The following is a 25,252-nucleotide window of genomic DNA, read 5'->3' on the forward strand; positions in this document are numbered from 1 at the left end:
AGAGATGTGGGTTAACTGGGAAGGCAGGGATAGAGTTAAGTTGACTACATTATATGCCAACTAAAACACCCTGTAATTGCCATCTGGTGCTATGAACAAACAGACTTGTGCCACAGAGACTGTGTACTCCTAGCGCTCTCCTCTCACTGTCACCCTGTTCCTCTCTCCTTATCTCCTATCAGGGGGATAGTAGTACAGCTTTTATCTAATCTGCACATATGGCCACATTGTGCAATAAGGGAAGAATGAGGAACACACATTGCATTGTCACAAGAGCAGGAACTATGCCATTTGCCAAGGTCTGCATCATTTCAGTGGTAATGAATATTCAGATTCCCATCAAAAAGCACAGCAGATGACTCTCTGAGGACTGTGTGTGTGTTTGTGTGTGTGTGTGTGTGTGTGTGTGTGTGTGTAGCAACATGCATGCCCTGCCCATCTGAGGATCTGTCTTTTTCAGCCATCTACTTCCTGTTTGAAGGGTGCAAAATCCACTTGATTGATTGCTTTCATTTTACTCCTGTGACTCTTTCATATTCTTGCTTGTGCCTGTCCTATTCCCCGTTAACATTACGACCGCGGAATCGTTTGTAATGACCTGTCAAACGCACTCCGGTAATGGCCAAAATAAACTCACTGTCCTCAATGGAATACACTGTCTTTCCGTTTAATCTAGAAAAACGCTAAAGCTTTGTCAGGGATTTTACGCACCTTCACGACACTTACATCACAAGAAAAGAGACGATAACTTTATTTTGATGGGTGTTTATTTTTTGGGTGTAATAAAAATAAATACAAAATTATGCAGTTGAAATGTTCACAAATTAGATGTGCTGAAATGAAAGCAACTTCCGAAAATGAACACTGGAATTATAGTGATATTATGTTTGATCTCCCAAACAATGTAAAGTATGTATAGACGTAATCTAGAGTTGATTTTTAATCCGATGGTATCCTGCTATGCACATACTTGTTGAATTATGCAAGAGAATGTGACAACAGTAATTAATGAGGCAGTCTAGACAGTGCAGGTAGGGTAGACAGAGGAAGTGTTGTGGTTACAGCCCTGTTCCACCCCTTTATGATAATGTATTCATATATGCAAATACACCTGATGAATTTATGAAAATATTTAAAAAAAATACCTGATACAATAACAAAATGTATATATGGGTGCATTCTAAGATGTTTATATATATATATATTTTTTTACCCCTTTTTCTCCCCAATTTCGATGGTATCCAATCGGGAGAGACGAAGGTCGAGAGCCATGCGTCCTCCGAAACACAACCCAACCAAACCGCACTGCTTCTTGACACAACGCACATCCAACCCGGAAGCCAGCCGCACCAATGTGTCGGAGGAAACACCGTACACCTGGCGACCTGGTCAGCGTGCACTGTGCATGAGGAGACAAGGATATCCCTGCTGGCCAAACCCTCCCTAACCCGGACGACGCTGGGCCAATTGTGCATCGCCCCATGAGCCTCCCGGTCGCGGCTCAAAACCAGAATCTCTGGTGGCACAGCTAGCAGCGCGATGAGATGTTTCTATTTTTATTTGACAATAAATTGAAAACCCGAATTCTCGCCAAAATCCCTCAACTCATTATTTGTCAAATCAAATCAAAGTTTATTGGTCGCGTACACAGATTTGCAGATGTTATTGCAGGTGCAGCGAAATGCTTGTGTTTTCTAGCTCCAAAAGTCTAGTAATACCTAGCAATAAAAAAAACAATACACACATACTCCAGAAAATACAAAATAAATAATATATGATGAGCCATGACTAGAATATAGTATACACTGAGTGTACAAAATATTAGGAACACCTTCCTAATATAGAGGCGCAACCCGTTTTGCGCTCAGAACAGCCTCAATTCGTCAGGGCATGGACTACAAGGTGTCGCAAGCGTTCCACAGGGATGCTGGCCCATGTTGACTCCAATACTTCTCACAGTTGTGTCAAGTTGGCTGGATGTCCTTTCCGTGGGGGACCATTCATGATACACACAAGAAACTGTGTGAAAAACCCAGCAGCGTTGTAGTTCTTGACACACTCAAACTGGTGCGCCTGGTATCTACTATCATACCCCATTCAAAGGCATATTTTGTCTTGCCAATTCACCGTCTGAATGGCACACATTCACAATCCATGTCTCAATTGTCTCAAGGCTTAAAAATCTTTCATTAACTTGTCTCCTCCCCTTCATCTAAACTGATTGAAGTGGATTTAACAAGTGACATCAGTAAAGGGTCATAGCTTTCACCTGGATTCACCTGGGCAGTTTATGTCATGGAAAGAGCAGGTGTTCCTAATGTTTTATACATTCAGTGTATTCATACTGTATAAGGTGGCAGCAGTCTCTAAGGTGCAGGGTTGAGTACCGGCTGGAGATAGAAGCTGTTTCAGTCTCTTGGTCCCAGATTTGATGAGCCTGTGCTGTCTCCAACTTCTAGATGGTAGCTGGATGAACAGGCCGTAGCTCGGGTGGCCGAGGTCCTTGATCATCTTCCTGTGACACCGGGTGCTGTAGATGTCCTGGAGGGCAGGCAATGTGCCAGCGGTGATGCGTTAGGCTGACCGCACCTCCCTCTGGAGAGCCCTGCGGTTGTGGACGGTGCAATCGCCATACCAGGCGCGCGATACAGCCCGACAGGACGCTCTCAATGGTGCATCTGTAGAGGTTTGTGAGGATTTTAGGGGACAGGCCAAATTTCTTCAGCCTCCTGAGGTTGATAAAGATGCTGTTGCACCTTCTTTACCACTCTGTCTGTGTGAAGGGACCAGTTCAGGTTGTCAGTGATGTGCACGCCAAGGAACTTAAAGCTTTTGACCCTCTCCACTGTGGCCCCGTCGATGTGGATGAGGGCATTCTCTCTCTGCTGTCTCCTGTAATCCACGATCAGCTCCTTAGTTTTGTTGGTGTTGAGGGAGAGGTTATTTTCATGGCACCACTCCACCAGGGCTCTCACCTCCTCCCTGTAGCCTGTCTCATCGTTGTTGGTAATCAGGCCTAACACAGCAAACTTGATTGAGTTGTCCCTGCCAGTAAAATATTTGATGTGTTATAATTTAGTCAATATCTGATGGATTATAAAAATTCTAAACGATTGGAGTATCTTTATCCACTGTCTGTTGCAATTGTTTTTAAAACCTTTTAACAATTTCGATGACCATTGTTAATATGTGTGTAGGGGGAAGAGGAAGGGCTGAAGGGGTAATGATACAATGGGTTGGGGGGCTAGATAATAAATTCAACCTCCAATTGGCCTAGATGGGATGTCACATGGATACAGGTTCTGTCTATCTCTGTGAATAAGCTTACACACTGGCTAAGACCTGCATTCATACCACGGTTTTGTTCTCTTGAATGCTTTGCACACGCTGCAGAAACCTTGCAAATAGCCACTTTTCACATTCCCCGGCAGAGCAACAATTGCTCGATGTCATTTGAAAAGGACCATTAAAATAATAAAAGGCTTGAGATTAATTAATGGTGTGTGTTAATGTGAGCTGGCTGAGTAAAGTCTCTGGGAGAGAAAGATGGAGTGCGAGAGTGCGAGGGGGATAGAGAGAGGAGGAAGTGAGGATGATAGGAGTCAGATTGACATTCTTCCCCAGTCAGCTCATGCATGGCTAATGCAGGGTTCTGTCTGATTGTTACGGTGGCTTGCTGTTGATGCACAATAAGAGGGAAAAATATTCTCTGAAATTAGGACTCCATTGCAGCCACCGCGTTTTGTTTCGCCCTGTATTCTATCAGGATGTTATCAGACTCACGCGGGGGGTGAAAGTGGAGAAAATAGAAAGAACGTAAAAGGTTGTCTCGAATTAACTGCGATTCCCCCGGTTTCAGACGTCTGTCTGCCAAAGCCTCTTTGCATACAGATCAGCCAGTAGGCTCAGTGCTGAAGCAGCTAGCACCAGCCTCACTCAGCCTCAGGATCCTCAACACCGACCGTCAAGGTGTCTCTAAACTATGGTGGTCCTGAAGTGCCAGTGCAAAAAGAAAAAAGATTATGCAAAGTAGGATTACTATGATTATTAGCAAATTATCTGTCACCGCAACAACCAGAATAAATTGATATTGGCAACTTATTCAAAGGCAGAATGTTTTTATCCCTATTTTTTTCGATCTTGTCTCATCGCTGCAACTCCCCAACGGGCTTGGGAGGTGTCCTCCGAAACATGACATGCCAAACTGCGCTTCTTAACACCTGCCCGCTTAACCCAGAAGCCAGCCACACCAATGTGTCGGAGGAAACACCATTTAACTGACGACGAGGTCAGTCTGCAGGAGTCCCGACACGCCACAAGGAGTCGCTAGAGCACGATGAGCCAAGTAAAGCCCTCCCCTAACCCGGACAACGTTGGGCCAATTGTGCAAAGCCCTATGGGACTCCCAATTACAGCCGGTTGCGATACAGCCCGGGTCTATAGAGACGCCTCTAGCTCTGCGATGCAGTGCCTTAGACCGCTGCGCCACTCAGGAGGCCCATGCAGAATGGCTTTCTGATTGCAATGGTGGCTTAGGTGTATTAGAAATATGATGCCTTTAAATTTAAATAAAGTTAAATAAAGGTTAAATAAAAAATTATTATTAACTGAGAAAAAGACAAATTCAAGTTCTATTTCTACTTTCCTCAGCAGGACTCTTCATCTATGATTCAGATATTAGCTTTTCGTAACAGGCAATCAGAGATTTCATGGTTTTAGAGTGCTTTTCATCCAACCACAGATTTTCATTATAGAGCTACAGTACTGTTCAGTGAGCTGCAGAGACACCCTGTATACCCAATCCAATCCTTTAGTGACACTTTATTCCAATCACTACTTCAAGAAGAGGACATTTGGACAGATGACAGTGCTTACCTGGAACAGTATCTAAGTGGCTCATTCAGTGGGAAAAGTGGAGTTACTGCAGGGAGTGAGAGAAACGCCAATATTCTGTATGATGTTAGGGTTAAAGCAAATTAGTATCATTTACCTACTGAGTGACCTGATAGGGAGCTACACTACATTACCAAAAGTATGTGGACACCTGCTCGTCGAACATCTCATTCCAAAATCAAGGGAATTAACATGGAGTTGGTCCCCCCTTTGCTGCTGTAACAGCCTCCACTCTTCTGGGAAGGCTTTCCACTCGATGTTGGAACATTGCTGTGGGGACTTGCTTCCATTCAGCAACAAGAGCATTAGTGAGGTCAGGCACTGATGTTGGGTGATTAGGCCTGGCTCGCAGTTGGCTTTCCATTTAATCCCAAAGGTCTTCGATGGGGTTGAGATCAGGGAAATCAAGTTCTTCCACACCGATCTCGACAAACCATTTCTGTATTGACCTCGCTTTGTGCATGGGGGCATTGTCATGCTGAAACAGGAAAGGGCCTTCCCTAAACAGTTGCCACAAGTTGGAAGCACAGAATTGTCTAGAATGTAATTGTATGCTGTAGCGTTAAGATTAACTTTCACTGGAACTAAGGGGCCAAACCGAACCATTACAAACAGCCCCAGACCATTATTCCTCCTCCACCAAAATTTACAGTTGGCACTATGGACTCGTCCAAACTCAGATCTGTCTGTCGGACTGCCTGAAGGTGAAGCGTGATTCAGCACTCCAGAGAACGCGTTTCCACTGCTGTGGAACTCCAGAGTCCAATGGCCGCGAGCTTTACACCATTGGGGCGGCAGGGTAGCCTAGTGGTTAGAGCGTTGGGCTAGTAACCGGAAGGTTGCAAGTTCAAATCCCTGAGCTGACAAGGTACAAATCTGTCATTCTGCCCCTGAACAGGCAGTTAACCCACTGTTCCTAGGCCATCATTGAAAATAATAATTTCTTCTTAACCGACTTGCCTAGTTAAAAAAAAGAAAACAAATTCAAGCCGACGCTTGGCATTGTGCATGGAAACACATTTCATGAAGCTCCCAACAAACAGTTATTGTGCTGACTTTGCTTCCAGAGGCAGTTTGGAACTCGGTAGTGAGTGTTACAACTGAGGACAGATGATTTTCACTCACTATGTGCTTCAGCACTTGGCGGCCCCTTTCTATGAGCTTGTGTGGCCTACCACTTCACGCTGAGCCGTCGTTTGCTCCTAGATGTTTCTACTTCACAATAAATAACAGCACTTACTGGGCAGCTCTAGTATGGCAGAAATGTGACAAATGTACTTTTTGTAATGGTGGCATTCTATGACAGTGCCACGTTGAAAGTCACTGAGCTCTTCAGTAAGGCCATTCTACTGCCAATGTCTGTCTATGGAGATTGCATGGATTTGTGCTCAATTTTAAACACCTGTCAGCAACAGGTGTGGCTGAAATAGCTGAAACCACTCATTTGAAGGCGTGTCCACATACTTTTGTCCAGTGTATAACCAATTACATTCCAGGTTTCTAAGTGTGTTTAGTAGGGGCTAATGAGCGATGTCACTGACCTGTGTCCATTGCCCAGACCTCGGTAAGCCTTCTCCTGGTCCTGCATGCGGTTCAGGCTCTGGGCCACAGACAGGTACTGGTCGTAGTATTTAATGGCCTCCTCAAAGTCTCCTAAGGCTTCGTAACAGTCTCCCAGGTTACCATAGGCCCTGCCCCGGTCCAGTACAGCCTCGTTGCCACTCAGCTGCTGCAGGGTGGCCAACTGCTGCTCCAGGTAGCCTATAGCCTCCTCCATCACCCCTACGTTCATCTTGGTGATGCCCATGTTGCCGTAGACCTGGGCCTCTATGCCCGGGTCCTTCAGTCTGCGGCCCAGCTCTAGCTGCTCCTCGTAGCTCTTGAAGGCCATGGCATACTTCCCCAGGGCCATGTAGACAGCTGCCAGGTGGCCGTGGGCTTTACACTCCCCGGGAACATCGCCTAGCTCCTGGTACACCTCCAGTTCCTGGGTGTGGTAGCCCAAGGACTTGTCGTACTTCTGCACCAGTCTGTAGGTGGCACCCAGGGAAGCGTAGGCACACGCCTCCATCCTGCGCTCCTTCATCTGAAACAAAGCACAGACAGGATTTCAGTGCATCAGCAAATGAGAAACAGCAACAGTATTACATTTTAACAACCCTGCCTTTCAAAATCAATGGAGTGCTTGACTTACTTACAGTATATCATGCTAATCTCTCTTACTGTATGTATGCAGACAAAGTGGAGACCTTTCCTGTGACTATGACTATAATCAGGACCGAGTGAATCTCACCTGGTGAGCCAGGGCTAGCTGCTGCTCATAGAACTGGATAGCTCCGGTCACATCCTTTTTGCAGACAAAGATGTCCCCCAGGTTGCCCAGGGCTCTGAAGCGGGCCTGTGCATTATTAAGAGACTGGGCTAGAGAGAGCAGGTACTTCTGACACTCCTCTGCCTTGGTGAAGTTACCGAGAGCCTTGAAGGCCAGTCCCAGGTTACAGTAGGCCTTGGCCTGGCTCAGCTTGTCATGCAGGTCCTTAGCCAGAGCCAGGTCCTGCTCATAGTACTTGACAGCGTCCTGGTAGCTTCCCAGGCAGTAGTGGGCGTAGCCCAGGTTGTGGCAGACTTTCCCCTCACTCTCCATGTCCTGGAGGTCAGGGGACAAGCGGAGGTACTGCTCGTAGTAGGGCACGGCTTGGGGGAACTCTCCCCGGGAGCAGTGGAAGTTCCCCAGGTTGCCGAGGGCGCGAGCCTCACTCTGGACGTCTCGCAGCTCGCGGGCGATATTGAGGTGGTTCTGGTAGTGCTGCAGGGCGCGGTCGTGGGCCCCCAGAGCCTGGTAGGCCACGGCCAGGTTACCATGGGTGGAGGCCTGGGAGGCTCGGTCGTTGACCTCCATGGAGATCTGTAGCTCCTGGCGGTGGTAGCGCACGGCCTGGTCAAAGGCCCCCAACGCGTTGTAGGCGTTGCCCATGTTACCGTAGGCCCGGCCCTGAGCAGCATAGTCAGTGAGCTCCTGGGCGATGGAGAGGTGGGTTTTGTGCAGTTTCAGTGCAGTTTCATAGTCTCCTTTCATCTGGTGGATAATGCCTGTGGACAGGGGAGAGGAGAAAGGGAGAGGAAGAGGCAAGATTAATATCCCATTCGCAGGAAAATAGAAGTTCACTTCAAGTGTCTCATCAGACAGCCACATTATGTAGAAAGCAACAGTCATTTGGTAGTTAAAATATGCTTCTGCTGAGCCATCTGTTCCCTGATCAGGGAACACACGTTCCACACAAAATATGGTCATTAAAATGAAGCACAATCACACAGTGTTATAAAGACATCAAAATGTAATCATTAGATTGTCTAAACTGTCTTTGATGATTGTGTCTTGAAAGAATATCAGCAAAACCAACCACTTTTCCGCAGGGACCGAAACAACTGAGAAGGAGAGAGAGAGAGAATGAAAGAGAGAGAAAGAGTGGGCCGAGACGATTGAAAGCTAAGCTAACAACTTCTCAAAACTGAGATGAGTGTGCAAAACCAATGAATAACAGAAAACTCTGTGTATTGATGAGCGTAGGATATTTTATAAAACAGAGCAGCCATTCATCTAACAGGACTGGATAACTGTGGCTCCCCTGCATTGGCATCAGTGTGGGCTAATGGGCCTGGGAGATAAGAGGAACCAGCCCTAACCAGCCGCACCACTCAGAGGGCACTGGGATGGGGACGGGCCAGCCTTGGCTGGGGTGTGTGGGGAATAGGGAAGTGGGACAGGAGAGGGGGACGTTTGTGGGTTGTGGTGGGAACTTGATGGTGCCACTGGGATTAGCGAGTACCATGTGCGTTTTCTGACTTTTCCCTACCAGAACCTGCCACAGTACTGGCGCATGCAGAGGCTAAATAAACAGACGGTAAACAGCCAACTTAACAAACCCAAAATGACTTGACTACTGGTGCTATAGATGTGGAGCTCATTAGAGTTGTTTGTTCAGTTAAAAGCCTTTCATGGGCCTCCCGAGTGGCGCAGTGGTCTAAGGCATTGCATCGCAGAGCTAGAGGCATCACTACAGACCCGGGTTTGATCCCGGGCACTGTCGCAGCCGGTTGCGACCGGGAGATCAATGAGGCGGCACACAATTGGTTCAGCCTAGTCTTACTAGCTAACCTGCCTTACTAGCTAACCTGGACTCAGGGCTAACGTTAGCTAGGTGGCAAAAGTTAGCTAGGCTAAGGGTTAAGGTTAGGGTTGTCTAACATGCTAAGTAATTGCAAAGTAGCTAAAAAGTAGTAAGCAGTTGCAAAGTTTCTAATTAGCTAAAATGCTGAGATTGGAACACGTAACCTTTCGGTTTCTAGACGTCCGCATTTTATGCCTACCCATCCACCCCAACCAACCACCGTACTTTAGTTTGTGCCTTAAGTGACCGTCTGTCTTACGTAACCATACCAAACATAACATATTATACTAATTTGAGTGTCCCAGATTTACATTTACTATGTTACAGCGAGTCTATGAAATCAGGCTGGACGAGGTAACAGGGGCTCTGTTGGTCTGTTGGTCTATAGTTGGCCCACTGGGTTTGCATATTTTGTTTACACAGTATCAGGCTCCTCTGAGGCGTCACTTTTTTAGGCAGCCAGATTTCAAGGAATAGAAGAGGAAGCTCAATGCTTTAAACTAAGCTGTGCTAGAAAGCTAACTTTGGGTGTCAGGTGAAGGAAGGGGTGTTTGGTATTTTATTAGGATCCCCATTAGCTGTTGCAAAAGCAGTAGCTACTCTTCCTGGGGTCCACACAGAACATGAAACATAATACAGAATGACATAATACAGAACATCATTAGACAAGAACAGCTCAAGATGTATAAATCCAGGTATCAAGGAAATGGGATTGGATGGCAGCATAAAAAAGAACCTATTCAAAATATTTAATTGATTTGCCTAGCCCATAGATAGCGGCATAACCCCAATCCATAGATGGGCTCACCTTTGTGATAATTTACCCACAGTTCCCTCACAGAAGGAAACCCTTCAGATGAGGTGGATCAGTAGTCCAGCTTGATTGTTTCTGTGTATTTCTGTCTCAAGGTTAAAGTGTCATAGCCTTACCTGGCGCAGTAACCACCAGGTCAACACCTGAAGGAATGAACATGCTAAGCATACTACAGACAAAACAAACAAGAGACAGTATAATTCTTTGTACAGATTGCCAGAAGGAATACAATATGGATAAGTAACATACTGTATAAAGAATTGATAAACTGTTACTAACACTTTTATAATGACAAATGGTAGGAAGAATAGGCTTTGTCATTGCATGTCCTAAAGTTACAGTAGATTGACATTGGCACAGCCCAGGCCGTAGCCCCACCCCCACCCCAGCCCACACCACCCCAGCCCCACACCAGGCCAGCCCACCCCATCCCAGCCCCACACCAGGCCAGCCCACACCACGCCACCCCATCCCAGCCCCACCCCAGCCAACCCCACCCCTACCCCAAGCCAGCCCACCCCACCCCATGCCAGCCCCAGTCCCAGTTCCAGCCCAGCCTGGCCCCAGAGCACGTTAACATGCGGAGGAGGAGCACTGACAGTCCTCTCCCTCCACAAAGTCATTGCCAAGGTTATGTCTTCCCTTTGGAGCTTAGCCCACAGAGGGTATAATGCCTGTTGATGTATCACCAGCTAACATGGCCCCAGCCCTCCCCGGAGTCCCCTGCTGGAGGCTAAAATTGGAGCTGGATCTGAGGCTCTAAGGCTGGGGTGGAGGCTGGGGAGAAAAGCTAGAGTTGGGGCTGGGGGGCGGGAGCTGGGGAGAAAGGCTAGAGTTGGGGCTGGGGGGGGGCTGGGGAGAAAGGCTAGTGTTGGGTCTGGGGTGGGGGCTGGGGAGAAAGGCTAGAGTTGGGGCTGGGGGGGGGGGGGGCTCGGGAGAAAGGCTAGAGTTGGGGCTGGTGGGGGGGCTGGGGAGAAAGGCTAGAGTTGGGCTGGGGGGGGGGCTGGGGAGAAAGGCTAGAGTTGGGTCTGGGGGGGGCTGGGGTGAAAGGCTAGTTTTGGGGCTGGGGTGGGGAATGGGGAGAAAGGCTAGTGTTGGGAATGGGGAGAAAAGCTAGTGTTGGGGCTGGGGTGGGGGCTGGGGAGAAAGGCTAGAGTTGGGTCTGGGGGGGCTGGGGAAAAAAGGCTAGTGTTGGGGTTGGGGAGAAAGGCTAGAGTCGGGGCTGGGGAGAAAGGCTAGTGTTGGGGCTGGGGTGGGGGCTGGGGAGAAAGGCTAGAGTTGGGGCTGGGGAGAAAGGCTAGTGTTGGGGCTGGGGTGGGGGCTGTGGAGAAAGGCTAGAGTTGGGGCTGGGGAGAAAGGCTAGTGTTGGGGCTGGGGAGAAAGGCTAGAGTTGGGCTGGTGGGGGGGCTGGGGAGAAAGGCTAGAGTTGGGCTGGTGGGGGGGCTGGGGAGAAAGGCTAGTGTTGGGTCTGGTGGGGGTCTGGGGAGAAAGGCTAGAGTTGGGCTGGGGGGGGGGGGGGGCCTGGGGAGAAAGGCTAGAGTTGGGGCTGGTGGGGGGGCTGGGGAGAAAGGCTAGAGTTGGGGCTGGTGGGGGGGGCTCGGGAGAAAGGCTAGAGTTGGGGCTGGTGGGGGGGCTGGGGAGAAAGGCTAGAGTTGGGCTGGGGGGGGGGGGGCTGGGGAGAAAGGCTAGAGTTGGGTCTTGGGGGGGCTGGGGTGAAAGGCTAGTTTTGGGGCTGGGGTGGGGAATGGGGAGAAAGGCTAGAGTTGGGTCTTGGGGGGGCTGGGGTGAAAGGTTAGTTTTGGGGCTGGGGTGGGGAATGGGGAGAAAGGCTAGTGTTGGGGCTGGGGTGGGGAATGGGGAGAAAAGCTAGTGTTGGGGCTGGGGTGGGGGCTGGGGAGAAAGGCTAGAGTTGGTTCTGGGGGGGCTGGGGAGAAAGGCTAGTGTTGGGGTTGGGGAGAAAGGCTAGAGTCGGGGCTGGGGAGAAAGGCTAGTGTTGGGGCTGGGGTGGGGGCTGGGGAGAAAGGCTAGAGTTGGGGCTGGGGAGAAAGGCTAGTGTTGGGGCTGGGGTGGGGGCTGTGGAGAAAGGCTAGAGTTGGGGCTGGGGAGAAAGGCTAGTGTTGGGGCTGGGGAGAAAGGCTAGAGTTGGGCTGGTGGGGGGGCTGGGGAGAAAGGCTAGTGTTGGGTCTGGTGGGGGTCTGGGGAGAAAGGCTAGAGTTGGGCTGGGGGGGGGGGGGGCCTGGGGAGAAAGGCTAGAGTTGGGGCTGGTGGGGGGGCTGGGGAGAAAGGCTAGTGTTGGGTCTGGGGAGAAAGGCTAGAGTTGGGCTGGTGGGGGGGCTGGGGAGAAAGGCTAGAGTTGGGCTGGGGGGGGGGGCTTGAGGTGAGTTTGGCGCTGGAGCTACACCTGGAGCCGGAAGAGATGAGGACCTAAGACTATGCCGGGGGCCACACAAGGGGTCAGAAAACAATCTCTGTCTCCGCCAAATTGTAAGAGGATTACAAGAACCCCTGGGTCCCTGTTTGATAATAAATAACAGCATGTTTTGGGCCTCAGGTGGTAAATGATGGGGGAATGATGGTGATTGGCTGGACAGCTGGATAAGAAAGGGGTAGTGGTAGATGATACACTGATTTCAAATGACCCCATCAAAAAATTCTAAGAGAGAGGAGGGATTGACTCCTGTGGACCCCTGTTATGGCCATGCAATTCACTCAGACCGCACAATAAGGTTTGTTATGTTGCATACAGTACATAAACTAAACCCCAGAGCTTATATGAGTCTGCAGCTCCATCATTTCCATCTGCACAGTGAGCACAATGACTGTGAAAAAAGAGGGATCAAACAACAAGCAAAATATCCCTCACTCGCCACACACACACCTACTTTATCCCATTCACTACCCCGTATCAAAAGACATTAAAAGGCGGGCGATGCGTTGTCACTTTGCATTACACAGGCGCACAGTGTGAGAGGGAAATGCTGCAGTGATGACTTTGAGGGATGGTGTCTTGTTCTTACTAAATCACTGTGTCATTCTGTGCTGTGTGTGGAGGTCCACAGCACTGTGGAGCTGTCTGCTAGCTGCCTCTCTGCTGCTCTGCTCTGCCCAGCTAAGAGGATTTCAGCAACAATGGAGTCTCTGCCACTGTGCCGGGGTGATACCAGGGGTAGAAGAAAGATGGCCAATCACCAAGCAGCCATCGGCCCTGCCCTAGAATCCAAACTCTAGCCTACCCTCCATTCATATTTCAGTTAGCCCAACACTGTGTCAACACAAGGACCTGAAGAATGAATAAAAAACAACATTTTCAATTGTTATGTACAAATTAATGGTCTAGAAAATTGCAGGACCAATTTAAAGTGGTTAGAGTGTAAAAAAGCAGATGCATAATTGCTTTCTAGACATTAACACTGAGTGCTGTGTGTGTTGAGACCTGTGGGGGGCGGTAGAGAGATGAGGCAGAGAAGGCAGGCAAGGTACTGAGTGGGGTGGGGTGGGGTGGAGTGGGGGTCTGGGTTTAGGCTTAGGTACCAAATCCTCACTCACAAACACAGACATCTCCCACGGCCTGACAGACACGCTGAGAGAGACAGGAAGGTGGAAGATAAAAAGAAAGGGGGATGGATAGATGGATGTGTGCTGAGTGGGATGCCTGCCAACACAAGCACACACAGACAGGCCGCTGCACCCCTCCACGCCTCTGCCTGCCTGCAGGCCCAGCTGAGCTGGCTTCCTCTCCGCTCTCTCCAGCTGACCCGTCATTATCCTTCAGGACTGTTACACCTAACCCTGCTTAACCACAGCGAAACCTCTGTTACTTCCGTTTTGTGAAGACTTCAAATTCCATGTTGAAGCTGTGGATGGGCTAAGGAAAAAATAATGCTGTTTCTGTGTTGTTTGAGTTAATAGTGACATGGTGAATGGATTCAAAATAAACACATACAGCACAAACGCTATACGTGGAAGGTGGGAATGTGGGAGAATGTTGGAGCAGGCTTCCAGTCCAGTATTTGGCATTGTCTTCTGCCATGAGACTAGGCTGAAGGGGGCCATGGAGAGGGGGAACTAACTGCTGCTTTTCCATGAACATGACAGTGGGCCAAGCAGCACAGATCTGCTACACTAGGAACTCTCCAGAAGAGGAGAAGGAGAATGGCATCCAATGTAACAATGTAATCACTTCAACCCCCCTCCCCTCCCTCTGTACATAGTAAAGGATATAGGAATCCCCCCCCCCCCCCCCCTCCGTACACAGTACAGTAACTAGATTTTCCATTCCTGTCTGTGTGCCCTGAACCAGGGGCATAGCAGGATATATTTACCTGTGGAACATTAACAGCACGGCCCTGTTGGCACTAATGATCCTGAAGAAAAAGCTTGAGATGTCACCTCAACAGGATAAATGCACATTTTATGTTTGGTTTCCCTCACTACCTGTCTCCTTCCCTATGTATTATTCCATTCACTCTGCCTGTTCCATTAGGCTGGATAAATTCCTCTGTAAATCCAGCCGCTGCCCTCCTGCTCCTGCCTTCTCCCCTCCCTCCTTTTAAAAACACTAGGCTGTTTCCAACGACAACCAACCTGAGATCTCTCCCTCCCTGACTGCCTCAGTCTGCTGTCTGCTCCAGACCACATGGCTGTGTTCCTGTGTGAGGCATATAGCCAAACCCTGCAGGACTCCACAGAAGACTTTTCATGTTGGGCTTAGGGAGAGTATACTAGGAAAGGCCTAAAGCCATTTCAACTCAGTTTCTCTCTCTCTCTCCCCCTGAATCTCTCCTGCCCCAGTGAGTAGTACACCCAGAACAGTGTTCTTTATAGCTCTGTTTTGTTGGACTCTGCCCACTGGGCACAGACATCAATTCAATGTCTATTCCACATTGGTTCAATGTAATTTCATTGAAATGATGTGGAAACAACGTTGATTCAACCAGTGTGTGCCCAGTGGGTGTGCTGTTGTTTTGTTATGTTTCCTGTTTGATTTAGCTTTGTCTCAGCATTAAGAGGTCCTCTGGGAACCAGGGTGAAAACAAGGAAAGTGATAGCTTAATTAAAACTGTTACCTCCGGCTCTGTTAACTGATGGAGTCGCCATTTCTAATGACTTTTTTAGATGAAAAAAACAAAACAATGAGTAGTGGGTTAGAAAAAGAAAGAGAGGAGGGAGAGAGGAGAGGGAGAGAATAGAGAGAGAGAAGAGAGGGAGAGAAGGGTAAAAAAAATAGCTTCCAAACAAACTTATTAAAAATCTCTTTGAAGTGAATTGCAGGAGAAAATATTGAAATGTAGATTCTGTTTCATGAATAACAGAAATGTAGTGGGCTTGATTACCCACAACGACGAGACAGCCTACAGGAAGGAGTTGAGGGCACTCAGTGTGGTGTCAGGAAAAGAACCTCTCATTCAACGTCAACAAAACAAAGGAGATGACCGTGGACATCAGGAAACAGCAGAGGGAGCACCACCCTATCTACATCGAATGGACAGTAGTAGAGAAGGTGGAAAGTTATTCGGTGTACACATCACAGACAAACTGAAATGATCCATCCACACAGACAGGAGGCTGAAGAAATCTGACAAACTTTTACAGGTGCACAATTGAGAGCATCCTGTCGGGTTGTATCACCGCCTGGTACGGCAACTGCACCGCCCTCAACCGCAAGGCTCTCAAGAGAGTGGTGCAGTCTGCACAACGCATCACAGGGGGCAAACTACCTGCCCTCCAGGACACCTACAGCACCCGATGTCACAGGAAGGCCAAAAAGATCATCAAAGACAACACCCGAGCCACTGCCTGTTCACCCCGCTACCATCCAGAAGGTGAGGTCAGTACAGGTGCATCAAAGATAGAAGCTGTTTTTCAGTCTCTCAGTTCTATCTCAAGGCCATCAGACTGTTAAACAGCAATCACTAACTCAGAGAGGCTGCTGCCTACATAGACTCACTAGTCACTTTAAACAATGCCACTTTAATAATGTTTACATATCTTACATTACTCATATCATATGTATATACTGTATCTTATACCATCTATTGTATCTTGCCAGGCCGCTCGGCCATCCCTCATCCATATATTTATATGTATATATTCTCATTCACCCCATTAGATTTGTGTGTATTAGGTAGTTGTTGGGGAATTGTTAGATTACTTGTTAGATATTACTGCACTGTCGGAACTAGCAGCCCAAGCATTTCGCTACACTCGCATTAACATCTGCCAACCATGTGTATGTGACCAATACAATTTGATTTGATTTTGATGTTGATTTGAAATGTGAGTTAAATGCAAAAGCCATAACTTCAGTCCTCCCTGAGATAAATAACGCTGACTAGGGGGTAAGTTAGCCGGTTACTGACTAATAAATAGAGTCTGGAAAGCATCATTTTCATCTCTTTTATAGGTCAGCGTGCACTGAGCCAAGGCTCCTGTCACCACTGGACCTCAGTCAGCCAACCCACCTCAGTAATAAAGCATGTTACAGTCGCTGTGCTGAGCAGAGCTAGCTGGCTACATGTTACAGACGCTGTGCTGAGCAGAGCTAGCTGGCTACATGTTATAGTCGCTGTGCTGAGCAGAGCTTGCTGGCTAAATGCTACAGTCGCTGTGCTGAGCAGAGCTAGCTGGCTAAATGCTACAGTCGCTGTGCTGAGCAGAGCTAGCTGGCTACATGTTACAGTCGCTGTGCTGAGCAGAGCTAGCTGGCTACATGTTACAGTCGCTGTGCTGAGCAGAGCTAGCTGGCTACATGTTACAGTCGCTGTGCTGAGCAGAGCTAGCTGACTACATGTTACAGTCGCTGTGCTGAGCAGTGCTAGCTGGCTACATGTTACCTCTAAGCCATGACAGGTGCCGCTCCACCCTCCCCACATCAACATAGATCATCAGAGAAGAGCTGAGGGCTGAATAAAAGATCTGGGGGAAAAAATACTTTCTTTCTTCATGTTCTCCACAACCTCGCTACACCACACTGCTATTTATCTCCACTCTTAAGCTTGTTAGTCTTAAACTTGATCATGTCTTCTCGTTTTCTGTGCAACATGTTTTATCTCTGCATGGTGGTGCTTCAAAGCAAGAGGATTGTACAGTAAGCTACAGTATGTCAAGTTGGCTAGAGTATGTGGGGGGAATGACAAGGCAACAACAACATTCCCCCCACCACCATCACCACAAACAACAACACTGGAATCAGAGAAAGTATGTCTTTTTTTAACCACTTAATTCACTGTTATCTACATTATTCAGCTCTTGGAAAATCAGCTATTAAAGGTAATTAAGCGATTCATCAAGTCATTATCAATTACTTGGAGCCTCACAGCCTCAGAATACAATCACTAGGGGTGAGGGGGAAAGAGAGAGTTAGAGAGAGAGAGTGAAAGAAGATAGACAGAAAGGCAAGGCACTGTCAGGTAGAGCGAAGGAGAGGGAAATGGAGAAACAAGAGGTAGAGACATCAACACAATCCCCTAACACTCCGCTGGGCCTCCCTCCCAGCCATCGCCATGAAGCACTGCAGCTTGTCCTTGGCAGTACGGAGCAACAGGCCCACTCTCCTCCTCCTCCTCCTCCTCCTCCTCCTATCCATTGTGCTCTGGTTTTGTCACCAGCTGTGGGTTTTTGACAGTACATCAAATACACTGTAATTATTGTGTCATGGAATTTGAAGTATTGTTGCTGCTGATGTAACGTCTGCTTCCAGCTCACACTCTCAAACACATAGATCCCCTGAACGCAGCTCACTCTCCAGCCCACTTTCCAGCTCACACTCTCAAACACATAGATCCCCTGAACGCAGCTCACTCTCCAGCCCACTTTCCAGCTCACACTCTCAAACACATAGATCCCCTGAACGCAGCTCACTCTCCAGCCCACTTTCCAGCTCACACTCTCAAACACATAGATCCCCTGAACGCAGCTCACTCTCCAGCCCACTTTCCAGCTCACACTCTCAAACACATAGATCCCCTGAACGCAGCTCACTCTCCAGCCCACTTTCCAGCTCACACTCTCAAACACATAGATCCCCTGAACGCAGCTCACTCTCCAGCCCACTTTCCAGCTCACACTCTCAAACACATAGATCCCCTGAACGCAGCTCACTCTCCAGCCCACTTTCCAGCTCACACTCTCAAACACATAGATCCCCTGAACGCAGCTCACTCTCCAGCCCACTTTCCAGCTCTCACACTCAAACACGTAGATCCCCTGAACGCAGCTCACTCTCCAGCCCACTTTCCAGCTCACACTCTCAAACACGTAGATCCCCTGAACGCAGCTCACTCTCCAGCCCACTTTCCAGCTCACACTCTCAAACACATAGATCCCCTGAACGCAGCTCACTCTCCAGCCCACTTTCCAGCTCTCACACTCAAACACGTAGATCCCCTGAACGCAGCTCACTCTCCAGCCCACTTTCCAGCTCACACTCTCAAACACATAGATCCCCTGAACGCAGCTCACTCTCCAGCCCACTTTCCAGCTCACACTCTCAAACACGTAGATCCCCTGAACGCAGCTCACTCTCCAGCCAACTTTACAACTCACACTCTCAAACACGTAGATCCCCTGAACGCAGCTCACTCTCCAGCCCACTTTCCAGCTCTCACACTCAAACACATAGATCCCCTGAACGCAGCTCACTCTCCAGCCCACTTTCCAGCTCTCACACTCAAACACGTAGATCCCCTGAACGCAGCTCACTCTCCAGCCCACTTTCCAGCTCACACTCTCAAACACATAGATCCCCTGAACGCAGCTCACTCTCCAGCCCACTTTCCAGCTCTCACACTCAAACACGTAGATCCCCTGAACGCAGCTCACTCTCCAGCCCACTTTCCAGCTCTCACACTCAAACACGTAGATCCCCTGAACGCAGCTCACTCTCCAGCCCACTTTCCAGCTCTCACACTCAAACACGTAGATCCCCTGAACGCAGCTCACTCTCCAGCCCACTTTCCAGCTCACACTCTCAAACACATAGATCCCCTGAACGCAGCTCACTCTCCAGCCCACTTTCCAGCTCACACTCTCAAACACGTAGATCCCCTGAACGCAGCTCACTCTCCAGCCCACTTTCCAGCTCTCACACTCAAACACGTAGATCCCCTGAACGCAGCTCACTCTCCAGCCCACTTTCCATCTCACACTCTCAAACACGTAGATCCCCTGAACGCAGCTCACTCTCCAGCCCACTTTCCAGCTCACACTCTCAAACACGTAGATCCCCTGAACGCAGCTCACTCTCCAGCCCACTTTCCAGCTCACACTCTCAAACACGTAGATCCCCTGAACGCAGCTCACTCTCCAGCCCACTTTCCAGCTCACACTCTCAAACACGTAGATCCCCTGAACGCAGCTCACTCTCCAGCCCACTTTCCAGCTCACACTCTCAAACACGTAGATCCCCTGAACGCAGCTCACTCTCCAGCCCACTTTCTAGCTCACACTCTCAAACACGTAGATCCCCTGAACGCAGCTCACTCTCCAGCCCACTTTCCAGCTCACACTCTCAAACACGTAGATCCCCTGAACGCAGCTCACTCTCCAGCCCACTTTCCAACTCACACTCTCAAACACGTAGATCCCCTGAACGCAGCTCACTCTCCAGCTCACACTCTCAAAACACATAGATCCCCTGAACGCAGCTCACTTTCCGGATCTCAATCACCTGAATTCTGATCACCTGTTCCGACACCTATATGTCATTATAACACACTATTTAGTTCAGTTCTTCACACCCCATCATTGTGATGTATTGTTTGTTTTGTGACACAGTTCTATATTCGGAGCGCTGGTTTCCCCTGTAATTTAATCCTCCCTTGTATGATAGTTTTTGCCTGCCTCACTAACGACACCTTTTACCTATTCCCTGCCTGTACTTTAGCCTATCGGATTTCCTGTTATCAACCTATTGCCTGATCTCCCAGACGACCCTGCCTGTACTGTTGCCTTTTGGGACCCCCTGTGTATGACCTTCTGCCAGCCCCTGGACCCAGCTACCTGCCACCTCCTGTGGTCCTTTACAATAAACACCTGCTGCGTTCTGCGCTTGAAACCAGCCCTCTGTCTCACATCGTGTTCATTACAGATGTATTCTTGCTGTTACTGGTGGGACTAGTTTTTATTGAGTTTCTATTTCCCAAATGAACTCAAAGAATATCAGAATATCGATTTTACAACAGCCGCTAATTAACCAGTCACCTCTACAATCTCGTTCTGAACGTCGTATAGCCCGTGACTCTGCACGGACCGGGGTCTCACCAATGAGTTCAGGTCACCAACCTACTACATGTTGTCTTGATGGCTGTCGTAAGCCATGCCACCAACCTATTACATATTGTCTTGATGGCTGTCGTAAGCCATGCCGCCAACCTACTAGATATTGTCTTGATGGCTGTCGTAAGCCATGCCACCAACCTACTACATATTGTCTTGATGGCTGTCGTAAGCCATGCCACCAACCTACTACATATTGTCTTGATGGCTGTCGTAAGCCATGCCACCAACCTACTACATTTTGTCTTGATGGCTGTCGTAAGCCATGCCACCAACCTACTACATGTTGTCTTGATGGCTGTCGTAAGCCATGCCACCAACCTACTACATTTTGTCTTGATGGCTGTCGTAAGCCATGCCACCAACCTACTACATATTGTCTTGATGGCTGTCGTAAGCCATGCCACCAACCTACTACATATTGTCTTGATGGCTGTCGTAAGCCATGCCACCAACCTACTACATATTGTCTTGATGGCTGTCGTAAGCCATGCCACCAACCTACTACATATTGTCTTGATGGCTGTCGTAAGCCATGCCACCAACCTACTACATATTGTCTTGATGGCTGTCGTAAGCCATGCCACCAACCTACTACATTTTGTCTTGATGGCTGTCGTAAGCCATGCCACCAACCTACTACATATTGTCTTGATGGCTGTCGTAAGCCATGCCACCAACCTACTACATGTTGTCTTGATGGCTGTCGTAAGCCATGCCACCAACCTACTACATTTTGTCTTGATGGCTGTCGTAAGCCATGCCACCAACCTACTACATATTGTCTTGATGGCTGTCGTAAGCCATGCCACCAACCTACTACATATGGTCTTGATGGCTGTCGTAAGCCATGCCACCATCCTACTACATATGGTCTTGATGGCTGTCGTAAGCCATGCCACCAACCTACTACATATTGTAATGGCCGGACTCAAATACAACTGAATGTGCTATGTCGTAGACCTCTCCTTAGAGCTGTGACGATAAACCGAAAATGATCGACATCGACATTGACCATGCCTATCAGTTATCGCAGGCCTTTTTCTGATATCGTTCATTAGGACAAGTTGCCTATACTGGAGAAATGTGAAGTTTGAAATGAAACAAGTTTGCTAATATGGGTGATTGTTAATGGGACAATTTGATGGCTACAACCATCAAACTAGTAGGAGTAGTTTAAAGGATAAAAAAAACTGGTGCACATTAATGTTATATATGTATTGTTATCACATAAATTCAGGCAATTTATCTCTATATGGATTGTTGTCCATATGGCCCAGCTCTCCCTCTGCTGGTGTTGAATAACCATAGAGCTACGTATGCTTTCTCATTATGTTAGCCCTGCATTGTAAAGGTTGCATTGCTAATCATTTTATTTCTGCAGGTTTTGACCTTCAGATGACTAGGGCTTTGAAAAGAGGACAATAATTACATTTGAGCTCCAATCAAAAGGCCTGATCTTATAGACTTAATTCCCCCCCCCCCCCCCCCCCTCTGTCTTTTCTACTTATCTATATTTGAATTATCTACGGCACTAGGATTCATTTGCTAGATTTGATTAAGTCCTTGCCAGTGGGGGGGAGAGCAGAACAGAACGGAACAGAACAGCGTGGGTATTAATGTGCAGAGAGTTCCCATGAAAGATGTAAAGGGGTTTTATGGGCTTCTTTTCTCCTGTGACAGTGTGATAGTTATATGTTAGTGTTCCATCACTCTAGCACATCCCAGCCAGTGATAACTCAGTCACTGAGGCTGTCTGTCTGCTCTGGGCCCATGCAGAGACTCCTGTCCTGACCAATCACATCACAGCTCCCTGACCAGGCAGAGGTATCGTGTATCACGCAACACTGCAGTAAATCTACGTAACAGTAGTAGACCTGAACCTGGACTGGAGTTATAGCAACACATTTAGCTGACTACTGTTTTTCAATGGCCTTTGTTCTCACACCAGTCACTATGTAGGGCTCCATTTTAAACAACATTTAAACACTTAAAACAAGGTTGTGATAAAGAACATCCAATAAAAAAAATCGACAGCAAGAGCTAGGTCAGGTAACTATCAGTAAATATGAATGTGGACATACCCAGAGACAGGTAAACAGGTACTAGTGATATAGTAGTACCTGGAACCCACAACAAGCAGAGACAGGTAAACAGGTACTAGTGATATAGTAGTACCTGGAACCCAAAACAAGCAGAGTTAGGTAAACAGGTACTAGTGATATAGTAGTACCTGGAACCCACAACAAGCAGAGACAGGTAAACAGGTACTAGTGATATAGTAGTACCTGGAACCCACAACAAGCAGAGACAGGTAAACAGGTACTAGTGATATAGTAGTACCTGGAACCCACAACAAGCAGAGACAGGTAAACAGGTACTAGTGATATACTGTAGTAGTACCTGGAACCCACAACAAGCAGAGACAGGTAAACAGGTACTAGTGATATACTGTAGTAGTACCTGGAACCCACAACATGCAGAGACAGGTAAACAGGTACTAGTGATATACTGTAGTAGAACCTGGAACCCACAACAAGCAGAGACAGGTAAACAGGTACTAGTGATATACTGTAGTAGAACCTGGAACCCACAACAAGCAGAGACAGGTAAACAGGTACTAGTGATATAGTAGTACCTGGAACGCACAACAAGCAGAGACAGGTAAACAGACTTACTAGTGATATACTGTAGTAGTACCTGGAACCCACAACAAGCAGAGGAAAAAGCAGGAGCAGAGAATAACAACATGAGAGGAATGCGGATATCACCGCACCATCAAAGTCTGCTATTTGGCACAGCCGGTGCTAAAATACAGAGAGAATACTGATGCTGCCTCCACCTCCACGCATTGTCTCTCTCACTGGCAAACCATGACCTCTACACTGCAATTCTAGCCTGTTCCCATCACATCCTGCCAAGCTCCTTGTGAGGAAGCATCCCGGCTTTTCTGCAGGTCAGTGACCTGGGTAAAACTCCACACTGCCGGGCTGGAGCAAACACAAAGCCAACCTCCCTCCACCTGTCTGGGACTGCCTTCCTTCTACAATCTACCAGACTAACTTTCTAAAAACCAGGTGGTTCCTCATCCTGTAGGATGGACGGGGCCAAAAAGAGGAAATCACATGCTCATCAGAAAAGGGAAGCCCACAACATGAGGGACTGCGCTGTACATTGACCTCAAATGCCAGGAACAGGCCTAGAGGCCAATCTAAGGGGAAGCATAATAACACGGTACTAAACTAGAAATATTCTTTGTGAGCCATGTTTGAAAATAAACCGAAAAATGAAGATGTTATAGATAGATATGATGAAATCCCCAGCCAGGTCTCCCGACCCACCCACCACAGACTACCCCTCTGTGTTGTTACGTACCCAGGTTGGAGGAGGCTCTTCCCTCTGCAGCTCTGTCCTTCAGGCCCTCAGCGATGGCCAGCTGCTGTTGGTGGTACTGCTTGGCTCTCTCCAGGTCCTGCATGCAGCGTGCAGCGTGCCCCAGTCCAGCGTACGCCCTCATCTCTATAGGCTGCTCCTCCAGCTCCTGGGCCAGCTCCAGCACATGGGTGTGGTAGGACATGGCCTTGTCAAAGTTACGGTGGTAGTGATAGGCACTGCCCAGGTTGCTGTAGGCACGGGCCTCCTCCCTCTTGCTGGTCAGGGCCTTGGCGATGCCCAGGTGCTGCTCGTGACATTGGACAGCGTTTTCAAAGTCACCCATGGCGATGTAGACAGCGCCCATGTTGCCCAGCTCTCGTGCCTCCGACAGCTGGTCCTTGGACTGCTTGGCCAGTAGGACACACTGCTTGTGGCTGGCCAGGGCATTAGGGTAGTCCCCGATGGCTGTGTACACATGACCCAGGCTGCTCAGGGCCATAGAAGCTGCCTGGAGGCACAGAGAGAACACAGGCACACAAACGTCAGGCAAGTAATTAAGGTCACATAGTAAAAAAGATTTGTGAAATTGACCCACATTTAACTGAGTTGGTTGCTTTTGCATCTCAAACACCCCTCTCCATCATTCAACACCCCTCAACACACCTATCTTCTTTTGAAAACACCCCTCAACACCCCTCTCCATCCCTCTCCACCCCCTTTTCTGTCCCTCAACACCCCTCTCCATCCCTAAACACCCCTCTCCATCCCTCAACACCCCTTTTCTGTCCATCAACATCCCTCTCCGTCCCTCAACATCCCTCTCTGTCCCTCAACACCCCTTTCCGTCCCTCAGCACCCCTTTTCTGTCCCTCAACATCCCTCTCCGTCCCTCAACACCCCTCTCCGACCCTCAACAGCCCTCAACATCCCTCAACACCCCTCTCCATCCCTCAACACCCCTGTTCTGTCCCTCAACACCCCTCTCCATCCCTAAACACCCCTCTCCATCCCTCAACAACCCTATCTTCATTTGACAACACCCCTCTTCATCCCTAAACACCCCTCTCCATCCCTCAACACCCCTCTCTGTCCCTCAACACCCCTCTCTGTCCCTCAACACCCCTCTCTATCCCTCTACACCCTTTTTCTGTCCCTCAACATCCCACTCTGTCCCTCAACACCCCTTTTCTGTCCCTCAACATCCCTCTCCGTCCCTCAACACCCCTCTCCGTCCCTCAACACCCCTCTCCGTCCCTCAACACCCCTCAACATCCCTCAACACCCCTCTCCATCCCTCAACACCCCTTTTCTGTCCCTCAACATCCCTCTCCGTCCCTCAACACCACTCTCCGTCCCTCAACACCCCTCAACACCCCTCTCCATCCCTCAACACCCCTTTTCTGTCCCTCAACATCCCTCTCCGTCCCTCAACACCCCTCTCCGTCCCTCAACACCCCTCTCCATCCCTCAACACCCCTTTTCTGTCCCTCAACATCCCTCTCCGTCCCTCAACATCCCTCTCCGTCCCTCAACACCCCTCTCCGTCCCTCAGCACCCCTTTTCTATCCCTCAACACCCCTATCTTCATTTGACAACACCCCTCTTCATCCCTCAACACCCCTCTCCATCCCTCAACACCCCTCTCTGTCCCTCAACACCCCTCTCTGTCCCTCAACACCCCTCTCTATCCCTCTACACCCTTTTTCTGTCCCTCAACATCCCACTC

At 48.7% G+C, this 25,252-nt stretch overlaps 1 protein-coding gene across 1 annotated transcript in view; it reads right to left on the reverse strand.

The window, feature by feature from the left end:
• The window catches only part of LOC139410927 (tetratricopeptide repeat protein 28-like), a 344,871-nt gene that overhangs the window by 29,544 nt on the left and 290,075 nt on the right, over positions 1 to 25,252 (reverse strand). Inside the window, exons 6-8 of the mRNA XM_071156594.1 lie at positions 23,527 to 24,034; positions 7,187 to 7,983; positions 6,435 to 6,979 (exon numbers count right to left, since the gene is read on the reverse strand). Of these exons, the coding sequence (XP_071012695.1) occupies positions 6,435 to 6,979; positions 7,187 to 7,983; positions 23,527 to 24,034 (1,850 nt within the window). The remainder of the gene's footprint in view (positions 1 to 6,434; positions 6,980 to 7,186; positions 7,984 to 23,526; positions 24,035 to 25,252) is intronic.

The sequence above is a fragment of the Oncorhynchus clarkii genome, chromosome 6 (genome assembly GCF_045791955.1).
Source record: "Oncorhynchus clarkii lewisi isolate Uvic-CL-2024 chromosome 6, UVic_Ocla_1.0, whole genome shotgun sequence".
Taxonomy (NCBI): Eukaryota; Metazoa; Chordata; class Actinopteri; order Salmoniformes; family Salmonidae; genus Oncorhynchus; species Oncorhynchus clarkii.